Source organism: Callorhinus ursinus, unplaced genomic scaffold (genome assembly GCF_003265705.2).
Source record: "Callorhinus ursinus isolate GAN/ISIS: 27379988/994484 unplaced genomic scaffold, GSC_fseal_2.0 scaffold1, whole genome shotgun sequence".
In the NCBI taxonomy this organism is placed as follows: Eukaryota; Metazoa; Chordata; class Mammalia; order Carnivora; family Otariidae; genus Callorhinus; species Callorhinus ursinus.
The window spans coordinates 248,869-261,868 of NW_027397063.1; the positions used below are offsets into that span (position 1 = coordinate 248,869).

The window sequence follows — 13,000 nt, forward strand, 5'->3', positions numbered from 1 at the left end:
GCTAGGCACAGCTAAAGCTGTAATTAGAGGGAAATTTATCTTTAAATGCTGTAAGAAAAAAGTTTTAAATAAATGATCTAAGCTTCCACCTTCAGAAACTAGAAAAAGCAAATTTAATCTAAAGTAAGGAGAAGAAAAAGAAATAATAAAGAGAAAAGAATCAATGAAATAAAAACAAGATTAAATAACAGTAAAAACAAAACAACTGGTTGTTTGAAAAGATTAGTAAATTTGACAAACCACTAGCAAGAATAATAGGGAAAAAAGGGAGAAACAGAAATGACCAACATTAGGAACAAAAGAGACACTACCACTACAGAGCCTCTAGAAATTACAAAGATAATAATGAAATAATATGGGTAATTTTATGCTAACAAAGCCAACAACTTAGATGAGGACAAGTTTCTTGAAATACATGTCTACCAAAATTGACTCAAAATCTGAACTCTATTAAATATTTACAAAAGAAATAATGCCAATCTTACACAAATTTTCAGAATAATCAAGAAAGAATACTTCCCAATAGTTTTATTATGATACCAGCATAATCCTGAGATCAACACCTAATGAAGGTATTATATAAAATTTTAGACAAATATCCATTTAATGACAAAATTCCTACCAATATAGACTAACAAACTGAAGCCAGCAATACATAAGACAATATATCAAGGCCAAGTGTGGTTTATCATAGGTTGAGCTTAATATTCTAAAAGTTAATTAATGTGTTTTACCACATAACAGGAAAAAAACCGTATGATCATCTAAGTGCAGAAAGCATGTGACAACATGCAAAACCCACTCATGATTCAGAAAAACAAACATGCAAAACATTTCTCTAAAAACACAGGAAACTAGGGATGCCTGGGTGGCTCAGTCACAGTTAAGCATCTGCCTTCAGCTCAGAACTTGACCCCAGAATCCTGGGATCGAGTCCCACATTGGGATCCTTGCTCATCGGGGAGTCTGCTTCTCCCTCTGCCTGTTCTGCCTGCCGCTCCCCCTGCTTGTGCTCTCTCTCTCTCTCTCTCTGACAAATAAAATCTTTTAAAAATAAATAAATAAATAAATAACCACAGGAAACTACTCCTTCAACCTGATAGAGGGCTATAAGAAATATACAATTAGTACCATACTTAAAAATGTGCTCACAAAAAAAAAACAACAAAAAAAATATTGAATAAATGTACGCTTTTCCCACAAGACTGGGAACATGGGAAGATGTCTGCTCTCACCATAACTACTCAGCATACGGAGGTCCCAGTCAGTATAATAAAGCAAAAATAGATAAATAAAGGCATATAGATTCAAAGAATAAAACTGTTCATTTGCAGAGAATATGATTAAGTAGAAAGTCCTACAGAATCTAAAAACAAACAAAAAACTAGAATAGGTAAATTTAAGCAAGGTCTTAGGATACAGAGTCAATATAGAAAACTCAGTTTTCATTCCACATATTTGCAATGAGAAATTAGAAGATGATACTTTAAAAAAGACACTTAAAAAAATCCAAAAAATTAAAAATTAAAAAAATAAAATATGCCTGAGACTTCTGCACAAAACACTACAAAATGCTGCTGAGACAAAGTCTAAATAAATGGAGAAACCATGTTCACAGACTGGAAGACTCATTGCTGTTAAAATGTCCATTCTCCTGGAGAACTTCAAATGCAATCCAAATAGAAATTCCAGCAAGATTTCTTGGGGATAAATTTATTAGCTAATTCTAAAATTTCTATGTAAACAAAAAGGACCTGAAGAATAGAAAAAAAATTTCTTTGAAACAGAAGAAAAGAGCTGGTGGATTTATACTACTTGAATTTGAGACTTACCACACAGCCACAGTGACTGGCACCGAGGTACTGGTTCAAGGACCAATCAATCAAAGCAACAGAACAGGATGCAAATAAATACAGACCCGCAAATAAAAGATACATTTGTTTTGGACAAAAGCTCCCAGATCAATAGGGAAAGACCAATTCAACAAATGATGCTGCAATGCTTAGGTAAGCATCTGAGGACGTGAACATCAACTCCTACACCTCATTCCATATTCAAAACTTAATTCAAGATGAACCACAGAACTCTAACCATAAAAACTGGATCAAAAAATCTTTTAAAAGAAAGCACAGAATACCCTCACGAACTCGAGGAAAGCAAAGATTTCTTAGAACTCAAAAACTACTACTATTCATAAAAGCCAGTCGACAAATTTGATTTCATTGATATTAAAGTTTTCTGCTCATCAAAAGATACCACCAAGAAAAGAAAGAGGTAAATCACAGTCTGGGGAAAAAAACACTGACACATAATGTGACAAAGGACTTATATCCATTATATGTAAAAAACAAAAACAAAACAAAAAAAACCCCTCCTATAACTCAGTAATAAATGAGTAAAAGACTGGAAAGATGGTTGCAAAAAAAAAAAAATCAACGAATGGTCAATAAGCACATATTATTAGTCATGGAGAAATGCAAATGAAACCACTATGTAGACCCATTAGAATGGCTGATTTCTAAAAGACCAACCATACCAAATGGTGACAATGTCATGCAACTGGAAACCTCATACACTGTAGGAATGTAAAATGATAAAAATTTGGAGAACTGTATTTTCTCGTGAAGGTAAACACACATATACCCTATGACCTGGCAATTCTACCTCTAGGTAGTGATCCCGGAGAAATGAAAATACACATGTACAAAAGATTTATATAAGAATGTTCCCAGTACCCTTATTCATAATAGGTCCAAATCAGAAACAACCCAAACGTCCCCTGACAGGTAAATATAGATAAATTACAGTATTTTTATTCATGAGAATACTATGAAGCAATGAAATGAAATAACATTTGAAACACACAATAAATATGGATGAATTTCCAAAAACAATGTTTGTCAAGTGAAGGAAACAAAATAATAAATACTATAGGATTACATGTATATGAATTTTGCCTATGAACAGGCAAAACTAACCTATGATGATAGTAATCAGAAAGTGGGGTGGGGTGACAAAAGGGTCACAACAGAACTTTTAGGGCAGTGGAAATATTCTGTATCTTGTTTTAGGTGTTGCTTACATTGTTGTACATAAGGTTAAAACAAAATGAACATTTAAGGTATGCATATGTTGTGGTAAAAAAACTATACTTTAATAATACAGATCTGAATTCTTCATCCACCTTCCGCACCAAAAAAATATACACACAGTAGACATAAGGTTTCATTACCAGGAAGCCAAAATGGGCTCTTGAAACATAAGTGAGAAATTAAAAGTAAAAATAAAATCACAAAATAAAAGCACAAAGAAACCCAATGATAGCACATGCACTCAATTTATACTTATGGTTAAATTCCCTAGTGCATCCTTTATAAAAATGTAATCATTCGGTTCTGGATTTGATTTTTTTTGTCATTGCAAAATTTATTTCTGTTCAAGGACAAATAGTTATTTTATACTTTAAAAATTAAGTTCAAGTCAGTTGCTAATTGCAGCTAAGGGAAATCTCATAAAACCTATAGTTAATATGTATTAAATGTAGGTTAGGATACTTTCAATTTTAAAAAGGGAAAAGATTCATCTACTCTTTTCTGAAATGCACCCCCCAATAATTTTTTAAAATAATAATTATAGCTCAATTTGGGAGAAATGATAGATTATAGCCCATAGTGGCTTATCTGTGGTTTTATAAGACAGAGATATGAATGGGACGGGATGAATGTTTTATTTAGGGAAAAAAAAAAAACAAAACTGGTAGACAACGACAAAAACTTCAAAATGGACAAAGTAGCAGCCTGTACTGCAGAGAGATAAAAAACATAAAGGAGGTTTCATACCCTCCATGCTAATTCAAACCAACTGGTAGGAGCTACTTTGAATGCTGGGGAAACTAAGAAGGATTCCCTGGCTGTGTTTTGGTTCAAGGGGAAAGGGGCCAGGCCTGATAAGCTAGCGATGTGGATAAAGGCAAAAGGACTCAGGAGGCCTGCATAGTATTTTCCATCCCTTTCTTAAGGGGAGTAGGCACAATTTGGCTGCCAGATATTACACTGCCTGGAACTTTAGAGAATCAGGCAGGATGCAGGAAGTTATAAATCAGCTGTGAAAGATACAATTACAGATATAGTTTTAAATATTCTAAAGAAAATCATTCAATATTAAAAGTTGAGACTCCACAGCTATGTGAAGGTGAATTAAAGCAAATAACCATCATCTTCAGTTCACTGGAAATGACACCTGGTGGCAGCATCGCTAAAATCAAGGGCAAAATAAAATCTCCTACGTGTTAAAAATGCAAAACTACAATCACAAGATGTCTGGTATACATATCACATACAATCAGATATTTATATATTACATTCACTTTATACTACACACAAGCTAGATTACAAAATATGATTATTTTCCGATACATAAAAAGTTAAATCAAGACGCAAAATTGCCATTATTTACTCTGTTAAACTGACATTGTTTAGGGATCTGAAAAAAGTTCTCAGCTAAAAGAAAATTACTAAACCAAACCTAATGATTTGAAAACCTCACTCTGAGGATTTTGGAGATATGACATTCCTGCTATCCATGCCACTGAGCTAAGAACCTGCACTGAAATCTATCCAAGGACTCTAGTCAGTTCATAGTCTTGTCACAAATTGTCTGAGTCAAAAATCCTTTTCTCCCATCTGAAATAAAAAAAAAAAAAAAAAAAAGGCGATTTACTGCAGTTATGACCTCTACTGCTCACAGCTGCAGTACTGTTAACTGTGACTTCATTATAGACCCACACTGTGAGGAAAAAAAGGTCAAACTTACTGATTCTGATCCTACTGCTGAAACGAGGCAGGGTGGTGTGATCGGCTGTCTCACAAAGCAGACATAGAGTTTTCAAAATGAAGTCTTAACTCTAACCATGAAACAAACACTGGTCCATCAGACAGTTCAGGTCAAACTCTACCCAACTTTTAAAGAAATACACGCCTAAGTTATTAATGAAATTGTTAACTAAAACACAGATGTCAAGTAAACACAAAATGAGCTATAAAAAGACCACTCCAGTAAAATAAATAACAAAGGCTCAAAAAACAAAAAGTTTCCCTATTTTACCCGTTTTCCATCTTTGGTCTTCTTTAAGTTCCAAGTGCCATCTGGCAACTTCTCAAAGAACTTTCTTGCTTTTGGTGCTTGGTCAAGAATATGAGCAGGTGGAATACTCAGAACTTCCACTATTTTATTCATCTGATCTACCTGTATTTAAAATAAAAATAAAAAGGCCTGTAACTTCTACTGTAGTATACCCTACTTCTGCTCACCCACTCATTCATTCATTCATAAATTATAAATAAACCGAGTATCTTCTGTGTGTTCCAGGCACACCTCCAAGCACTGAGCATACAATCATCAACAAAAGAGAGAAAGTCCCTGCCGTCCTGCAGGCCCCTCATTCCACACGGGACAGGGCAGATAATTAAACAAACACATAAAGTCAAATAACCATCAAAAAAAAAAAAAAATCCCAGAGGCTTAACCATAGACCGAATCAAGTATTCTTTTTTAAGTGCACATTCATTCGCTCAAATACCAAGTATCTTACCATATGCTAGAAACCTCACTCAGTAGTAGAACATAGCAATAAACAAAACAGACAAAAATCCCTGCCAAAAAGTTTATACTATAGGGAAAGAGATCACTAATAGACAAATATATAATTAAATATATATGTCAATGCCAACTAACAACTATGGAGAAAATTAAAGGGATGGAGAGTGACAAGGGGCACTGCAACGGGTACTAGGGGATCACGGAGAAGATGTAGGAGAACGAAGAGCTAAAAGCAGTGAGGGAAGGAGCCACGTGCTCCCTAGGGACAGGGCCTTTCAGGCACAGGAAAGAACTAATGCAAAGTTAGTATGGGCCTGTGGCTACTGTTTCCAAGGGACCACAGAGCAAAGCTCTGTGCTGGGACCGAGAGAGTGAGGGGAGGCAAGGTCGCACAGAGAAAGCAGGAGTCAGAGGGAGTAGGAATTTTCGAGCCACTCAAAGGACTTGGCTTTTACAATGAATCAAATGGAAGCCACTGAAGTTTCAGGTGATTTACAAGAATATAATTGATTATAGTTTATCATATTTTAATTATTTTTATCTGATAAATATTTAATTATAATTAATACAATTTAATTTAGCACTGTTTAAGCCCATGAAAAAGATATCCCTTTCTAGGGTAATATTACTGATAACAAAACAATACCAAACACACACTACGCCAGTTACTGCCCAGGAATGGCTCCCCAGCTTCCGTTCGAGTGAACTGACAAGATGGAGGGGACAGATTTCTGACACCATACTAACAGTTGTTTACTCTAGCATAAGTAAGTCATTAAATTTTGTTGGCCTTTCTTATTTATAAATGCATGGACTGATCAAGATCTGTAATGGTTAACTTTCCTTTAAAAAATGAAAAACCCCATAAGGTTTTAAACCAATATAAGTCCAATTCCTCTGACTGCCAGAGAGCATGGCCTCTCCCATGCCCTCCTAGGCACTGCCTCTGACCTCCAGACATCTTCTGAGAACAGACTTGAAAACCCATGAATTAGAATTACACATCGTCTGTAGCTGTAAAATTCTATAATCCTAATTCACCCTCAGTTGTTCAGATCAAATACCCATCAAGGCTACTGGTCATCACTTCTTACATTCCAAATCAACTCTCAAAATTTACAGAGATGTTTATTTACATTGTTCTCAGGGTGGCCCTCATGCCTTTCATCATCATTTTCATTACATTATACCTAAAATCTGTAAAATTTAATGCTTACTTACTGTTCTCCTTAATAGCAAATTAAAAGATCTCACTACCCATCTCAAAATCCTAAACTCACCATTATGATAACTGAAAAACTTTAAAAATGGGTAACATAAATTCAAAACTGCCCCAACATTTGAATATTTAAATTAATAGACATTTTTTCCTAAAAACAATTTTCAGATTAACACTGTCATTGATTAAAAACAAAAAGAAATGATGAAAACAGAAACAGAGTTTTGAAAGCAATCCATCATATACCTCATTGGCTCCACTGAACAGAGGTTCTCCAGTGTGCATTTCAACCAAAATACACCCAAGGGACCACATGTCAATAGCAAGGTCGTAAGGCATTCCCAGTAGCACCTCTGGAGACCGATAAAAGCGACTCTGAATATACTGGTATATCTGAAATATATTTCAATACATTAATTCCAACGTAAGTTTTGTTTAATTATGCTCCACATGAATTAAGTACATTTATCTAATATTAACAGAAAAAAAAATTGGCTAACTCCTAAATTTGGGTTCCATTTACTGATTTCAACCTTCTACTACAAATATTATTTAAACGACTAAACATTTCAAGAGAGGGGTTACTCTGTGAAATGCAAAACATACAATTCAAGTCCTCCCATTTAGTGTAATCCTAACCAGTAATCAAGATACACACCTTAAAACAAATAATTATGCCTTATTAGAAAAAAGACATTATTGAGAATAGTTTGTTTCCTTACTAATTATTCTTTCCTGCTATGGCTGGCACTTCGTTTACCATTAATTTAAGGACTAAATTGTATTTAAATTCACCTAAAGAAATGTATTTCAGCATTAGGTCAAATAAACTCTGTACAATGTAAATGAGAATTCAGGTATCTACACTGTACTCGTCTCACAGATAAATCGGAGAAGCGCTGCTATATAACATTCAACTGGGAGTCGTTTCTGACCAATCACTTCCTGCCCTGCCCTCTTCCCCCTCAACCTAAGACTTCTTAGAAAACCTTGAAATGGATAATTTTCAATGAAGTCATCAGAGAATGTCTTAAGAAACCATTTCATCTTCACTTAGCCATTGTAAATTTATGTCTAGAAATACTGTGAAAGCAAAGAAAGTTTTATTTAAAAAGAGAAAGAAACAAACAAAATCCTCCTAACTAAACTTGCTCACTTACTCTAACTAGGCGGCCAGCAGCATGGTGCTGCTTTCTCATGAGCGCTTTTGTGGCTCCCACCTAAAACTCCAGCCAAATCCCCAAGAATAACCTGATGCCCCCCATAAGCAGGTCAACCCAACATTAATGCCTTGTTAAAGAAACTGACCAAAGGGACCAGGGAGCAGTATTATGTTTCCAAGTTCCTACAAGCCAACAGCATTGGTAAGCCCCAAAGAGTCCCAACCACTGAGATTGTCTTATTCCACAGCTTATGCAAGGAAATTTATCAATCACCCATTCAGTTTGGTAAAGCAGTGGTTGGGTCATCTGAGAGGTTGTGCACCAAAATCCCCCTGAAATACACCTGCCCTGCCACCTTGTGAGACTGAGCCAGTATATCTAGTGTAGGGCCACTGCGTGTGTATTTTAGAAAGGATCTCTCATTCTAATCTGATACACTCACACAGTTTAAACCTCACTGAGCTAAAGGGAGAGTTGTCTAAGTCTGGCTGGAGAGACATAGTAGTGTTTGATATTAGTACAGAACACCTGATTTTGTTTAAGTGGGGGGGAAATTTTTCCAAATCTAAATCTATTCAAATGACTCTCAAGATGGGCATTTTTTTCCATTCACAACATACTTTATCCCACATTAACAACTATGAACAGCTCCTGATTTTCAGAGGCATCTGAAACTGCAAACTTTGCTTCCTACTTCTTCAATTTATTTCAGTGATCTATGTAACACCACTACCATGAGTAAGTTGCAGAAAAGAACAAGCCTGATAATCCTGTTAGGTGACTACAAATCTCCACGATTAAATTAACCAGCCATATTTAAAACATGGAAAAAAGTTGCACAGGACAAGAACTCTCACTAATTTGGAAAAACAAAAGCTAGAAAGCCAGTATGAAATAGTATCTGAATGTTAGTTGTGGTTTTTCTTTTTTCCCCCCAAGAAATGCAGTTTCAGTACTTGCAATAGGAACAGTGTTTAAAATGAGTAAAATATTACCAAGTGATGATTTTAATTCCTTTCAAGAAGAAAGCAACCTATCAGTTCTATTTTATATGTGAAACACTGTTAAGAGTAGCTTTCATAACACTAGAAAGAATAGTAGGAAAAACCTGCTTTCTTAAATCAGCTAAACCTCAATCTATATTATTGCTACAGACAGGTCTGTTTTTAGCAGTCTGAGGAAAACCAGTTTGGACAAGTGTCAGAATTTATATAGGGAAAAAAAGATTTGAACTTACTTATCAAAACAAGTATGTCTAACCAACTATGTAATTTCTATACTGTATCACCATGTGTAATGCAAAATTACCTGTATTTTTTTAAACCCATCAGTTTTTGGAGAAAACCATTTATCTTGATCTATCTTTAGAGAAGAATTTCACAGCAAGGATTCAATGTTCTAGTATTGGAATATCCCCAAATTCATACTAACACCTCTACTTGCAAAATATAGCTGCAAATCACCTAATATTTAATTAACTCATCTCCTATTCTGCCTCTTAGGCATACATATAATTTTTAAAAATCTACTTTTAAAAAAACCAATACCTTCTAATTCAGAATCTTATATTTGCATTTTAAGAGCTATGTCCCCAAAACAGGTTTCAACACAATGTGACTAGAGTGGCACATTTTAAGGATAACCATCCTGTAATTACCTCCAAATTGTATACACATTAATAACATTTCAAGTACCTACCAACACTGTTTTACCTAATTCTATTTTAATTCACAAGTCCTGAAATACACTTACCCTCTGCCCCAATTGACAAGAACTGCCAAAGTCAACAATCTTGATTGCACTGCGTTTGGGGTTACAAAGAAGGATATTCTCAGGTTTTAGGTCACAGTGAATGATACTAAGTTCTGGAGTCGCGAGGAAAAGCAGTGCAGTGCACATCTGTTGTGCAAACTTTCGTGTTAGGTTCAAAGAGACACCTCGAAAATTGGTGTTCCTCAACAAGTCATAGAGGTTGTACGACAGCATTTCAAAAACTAAACAGAGATGGTTTCGAAACATAAAGTGGCGTTTCAAATGCACTGAAAGAGAAAAAAGTTTCATTTTAAATTATACATACCAATAAAATGAGAATAATGTATGCATGAACTCTCAATCTACAACATTTCAATGTCAAATGTAGAGTGAAAATCAAGTTAAAATTTGGAGATCGGCATTCTGCAGTGACAGCACATTCTATAATCAGTCGGGAATATCTAAATTGTTCATCCGCTGAATTAAACAGGTGTGGTGTCTGCCAATAAACAATATAATGTAAGAAGTACCACCAAAATGTTTTGCTTAAAAAAAAAAAAATGAAGTCAGGTCTGAAAACACAAGTAGCAAAGTGACAAACAGTACTAAGAATACTTCAGTAACTTTATGCTCACTTCTACAAGAAAGTATTTTCTACTTCCTCACGGCCCAACCTCACAACTTCACCTAAGCTCCACCCACTGGGATCTCCAGGTTGTGAAAATGCTGTACTTGGGGGCAGCTGTCTCTGGGAAGGCTTTCAGGCTATGATACATATCCCCATTACACTTTGCTGAGCCTTAGATCTCACTAGTAATTTCCTGCAACAACTGTCAAAGGAAGACATAGATCTTTTTGTCTTTTAGGCAAATACAACAAATACTTGAAAAGCATGCTTTATGAGATATTAGAGTTCATAATCAAGGCATTTGATTATGTTCATCAAACTGGTATATGTTATATCTCGTGCACAACTGAAGGTCTGGGAAAACTTGAAAATACAGCTCAATCACAAGAAGAAATTATAAGCAGGCTTATGAATGAGAAAAGAGTATAGAAGCCATTACATGCTATCACTGTTGACCCTCCAAAAAGGCTTAATACTCACTAAATTGCTTCAAAGATTGTGCTTTTAGTACTAACACTATGCATCAGATGAGGTCATTCAATAAAGTGCTGCCCTTCACTGTAAAATTCTTGTATGTACCAAACTGAACACTTGTAACTCAACTGGAATGACATAAAACCACCATCTGTCAAGGTTACCTTCATTTTGGTCTTTTAGTTTCATAAAAAGAGGTTTCTCTACAGATCTATCTGGAATAACCTATGTTGGTATTCAAGGTCTGGTCCCTGAGAATGGGGGATACACTGTGTTGTCCTGGACTGCCTCCTGGGGAACAGTGCACATCAACACTGTTTTTACATCATTCTTCATACACATGATCCAAAGTTAGGATAAATAACAATACAAATACTACATAGCTCTATAGGAGTCTACAGTACAACTCAACGCTTTTATTTTTACAAATAAAAAGAATCCTTAAAGGTTATTTAAGAATGTGTAATATCTGCTCCTAATCACTGAAGTTCATAGGTTTAATACTAAAAACAGAGCTCCACATGCAATAACGACACCCCCCAGAGACATGGTCAAGAGTTTTAATTTGATTAAGCAATGGTCACAAAAAGAACGCAAAGAAGTAACTGATGCCAGAATTCCAGTGTAATTATAAAAATTCCTTTAAGAAGCTCTGTAATTAGGAAGTTCTTTGAGTGGGGGCGCCTGGCTGGTGCAGTCAGTAAGCATCCAACTCTTGATCTCAGGGTCATGAGTTCACAAGCCCACATTGGGCATGGAGCCTACTTCAAAAAAGAAAAGAAGTTCTTCCAGTGGAAGACCAATCCACTTGGTTCCACTTGACTTCCCAATTCATTATTCATTTACTGAGTATCTACAATGTACTGAGCACTAAAGACATTGTCAAAGAAATCTCAAACACAAGCATATTTAACGTATGTTTTAAACTGAACTTTGGGGATAACGGAGGGTCAGATAGACTTTGTTCTAGACCTAAACTGAATTTTCTTTTAACTAGATGACAGGTACCAAATAATACAGGTGAGAAATTATACTACGTGATAGATTTTTTTTTTAAAGTTTCAAAGACTTAAGACTACAAAACTCACTAGAATAAATTATATTTATCAATCACTTCAAAACAAAACTAAGTTATTTATATCATAAAAGAGCAATATGACTTTGAGACATCTTAAATTTAAGTATCAACTCTCCCGGCAGGGCTAAGTCTAAATCTATAAAGTTCTTGTTTGCCTTCCAATATAGAACCTCAGTTTCTTGAGACACTGTGCATTCACCACCTTCCTAAATAAGAACTTAAAAAAAATAACTCATCCAAAAAACATCTATCATGATTAATACAACTAATAATCATTAAAGTCAGTTTATTAAAAATAAAATTGACAGGCATTATTATGTACAACCAAGTGGATAGCATTTATTGACTACTTACTATATACTTGCCATGTTTTCTTTCAACAAGGCAGAATTAAAATGTTACAATAATGCTATCAACATTTTCTCTACTACTTAAGCAAATATTCAAAATACAATACACAAGAGTAAGTAGGAAGAAGTGGGGAGGTTATGTCCACAGATTACTTTGTAAGTCAACTATCCTTCGAATGTCCATCTTGTGCTTCTATGTCCCTTGAATGGAAATAGGCTCAAACTTACACTAAGTTATAACTGACACTGAACAGTAAATGCTCAGTGAATATGAAAAGGTTTTAAATACAAATGTCATTACTATGGAGATTATATCAGGTATCTACAGAGAAGAAACCAAGAAAGAAAAATTAATAGTATAAGCTCATTTTATTATAATACTGGGGAACGAAGGGTGTTCATAAATGAAATCTAATCTTGGTATCTGAATCTTACATTTGTAAACATCCATTTTTTTGTTTCCACCTTTTGGACAAACTAAAGAACCATAATGCCCTACTTACTCATAAAAAGGTGTCTGTTACATAAAATTTAACCTTATGCTTATCAGGTAAAGCTGACATTTCTGAACAACAGCTGCTATGTATAAATGCCTACAGGAACTTCTACAGTTAATTGATCCTACGGTCTCAATCCTAAAATTGATGGCATCTTATATTTGTACTTGGCAACAATTTGTTTCTCAGTGGCACATAAAATAATGGGGTCTTACAATCATTAATTAGCATCACAGATTTG

General features: G+C 34.9%; 1 protein-coding gene across 6 annotated transcripts in view; it reads right to left on the reverse strand.

Moving 5' to 3' along the window:
• Nucleotides 1–13,000, reverse strand: part of DYRK1A (dual specificity tyrosine phosphorylation regulated kinase 1A) — a 150,276-nt gene that overhangs the window by 12,447 nt on the left and 124,829 nt on the right. For 5 of the 6 annotated variants that reach the window (XM_073890089.1, XM_073890152.1, XM_025871446.2 and 2 more), the window contains 3 exons: nt 9,733–10,019; nt 7,064–7,210; nt 5,104–5,244 (listed from right to left, as the gene is read on the reverse strand). In XM_073890089.1, the coding sequence (XP_073746190.1) occupies nt 5,104–5,244; nt 7,064–7,210; nt 9,733–10,019 (575 nt within the window). The remainder of the gene's footprint in view (nt 1–5,103; nt 5,245–7,063; nt 7,211–9,732; nt 10,020–13,000) is intronic. The other variant, XM_073890128.1, reaches the window with a different exon arrangement.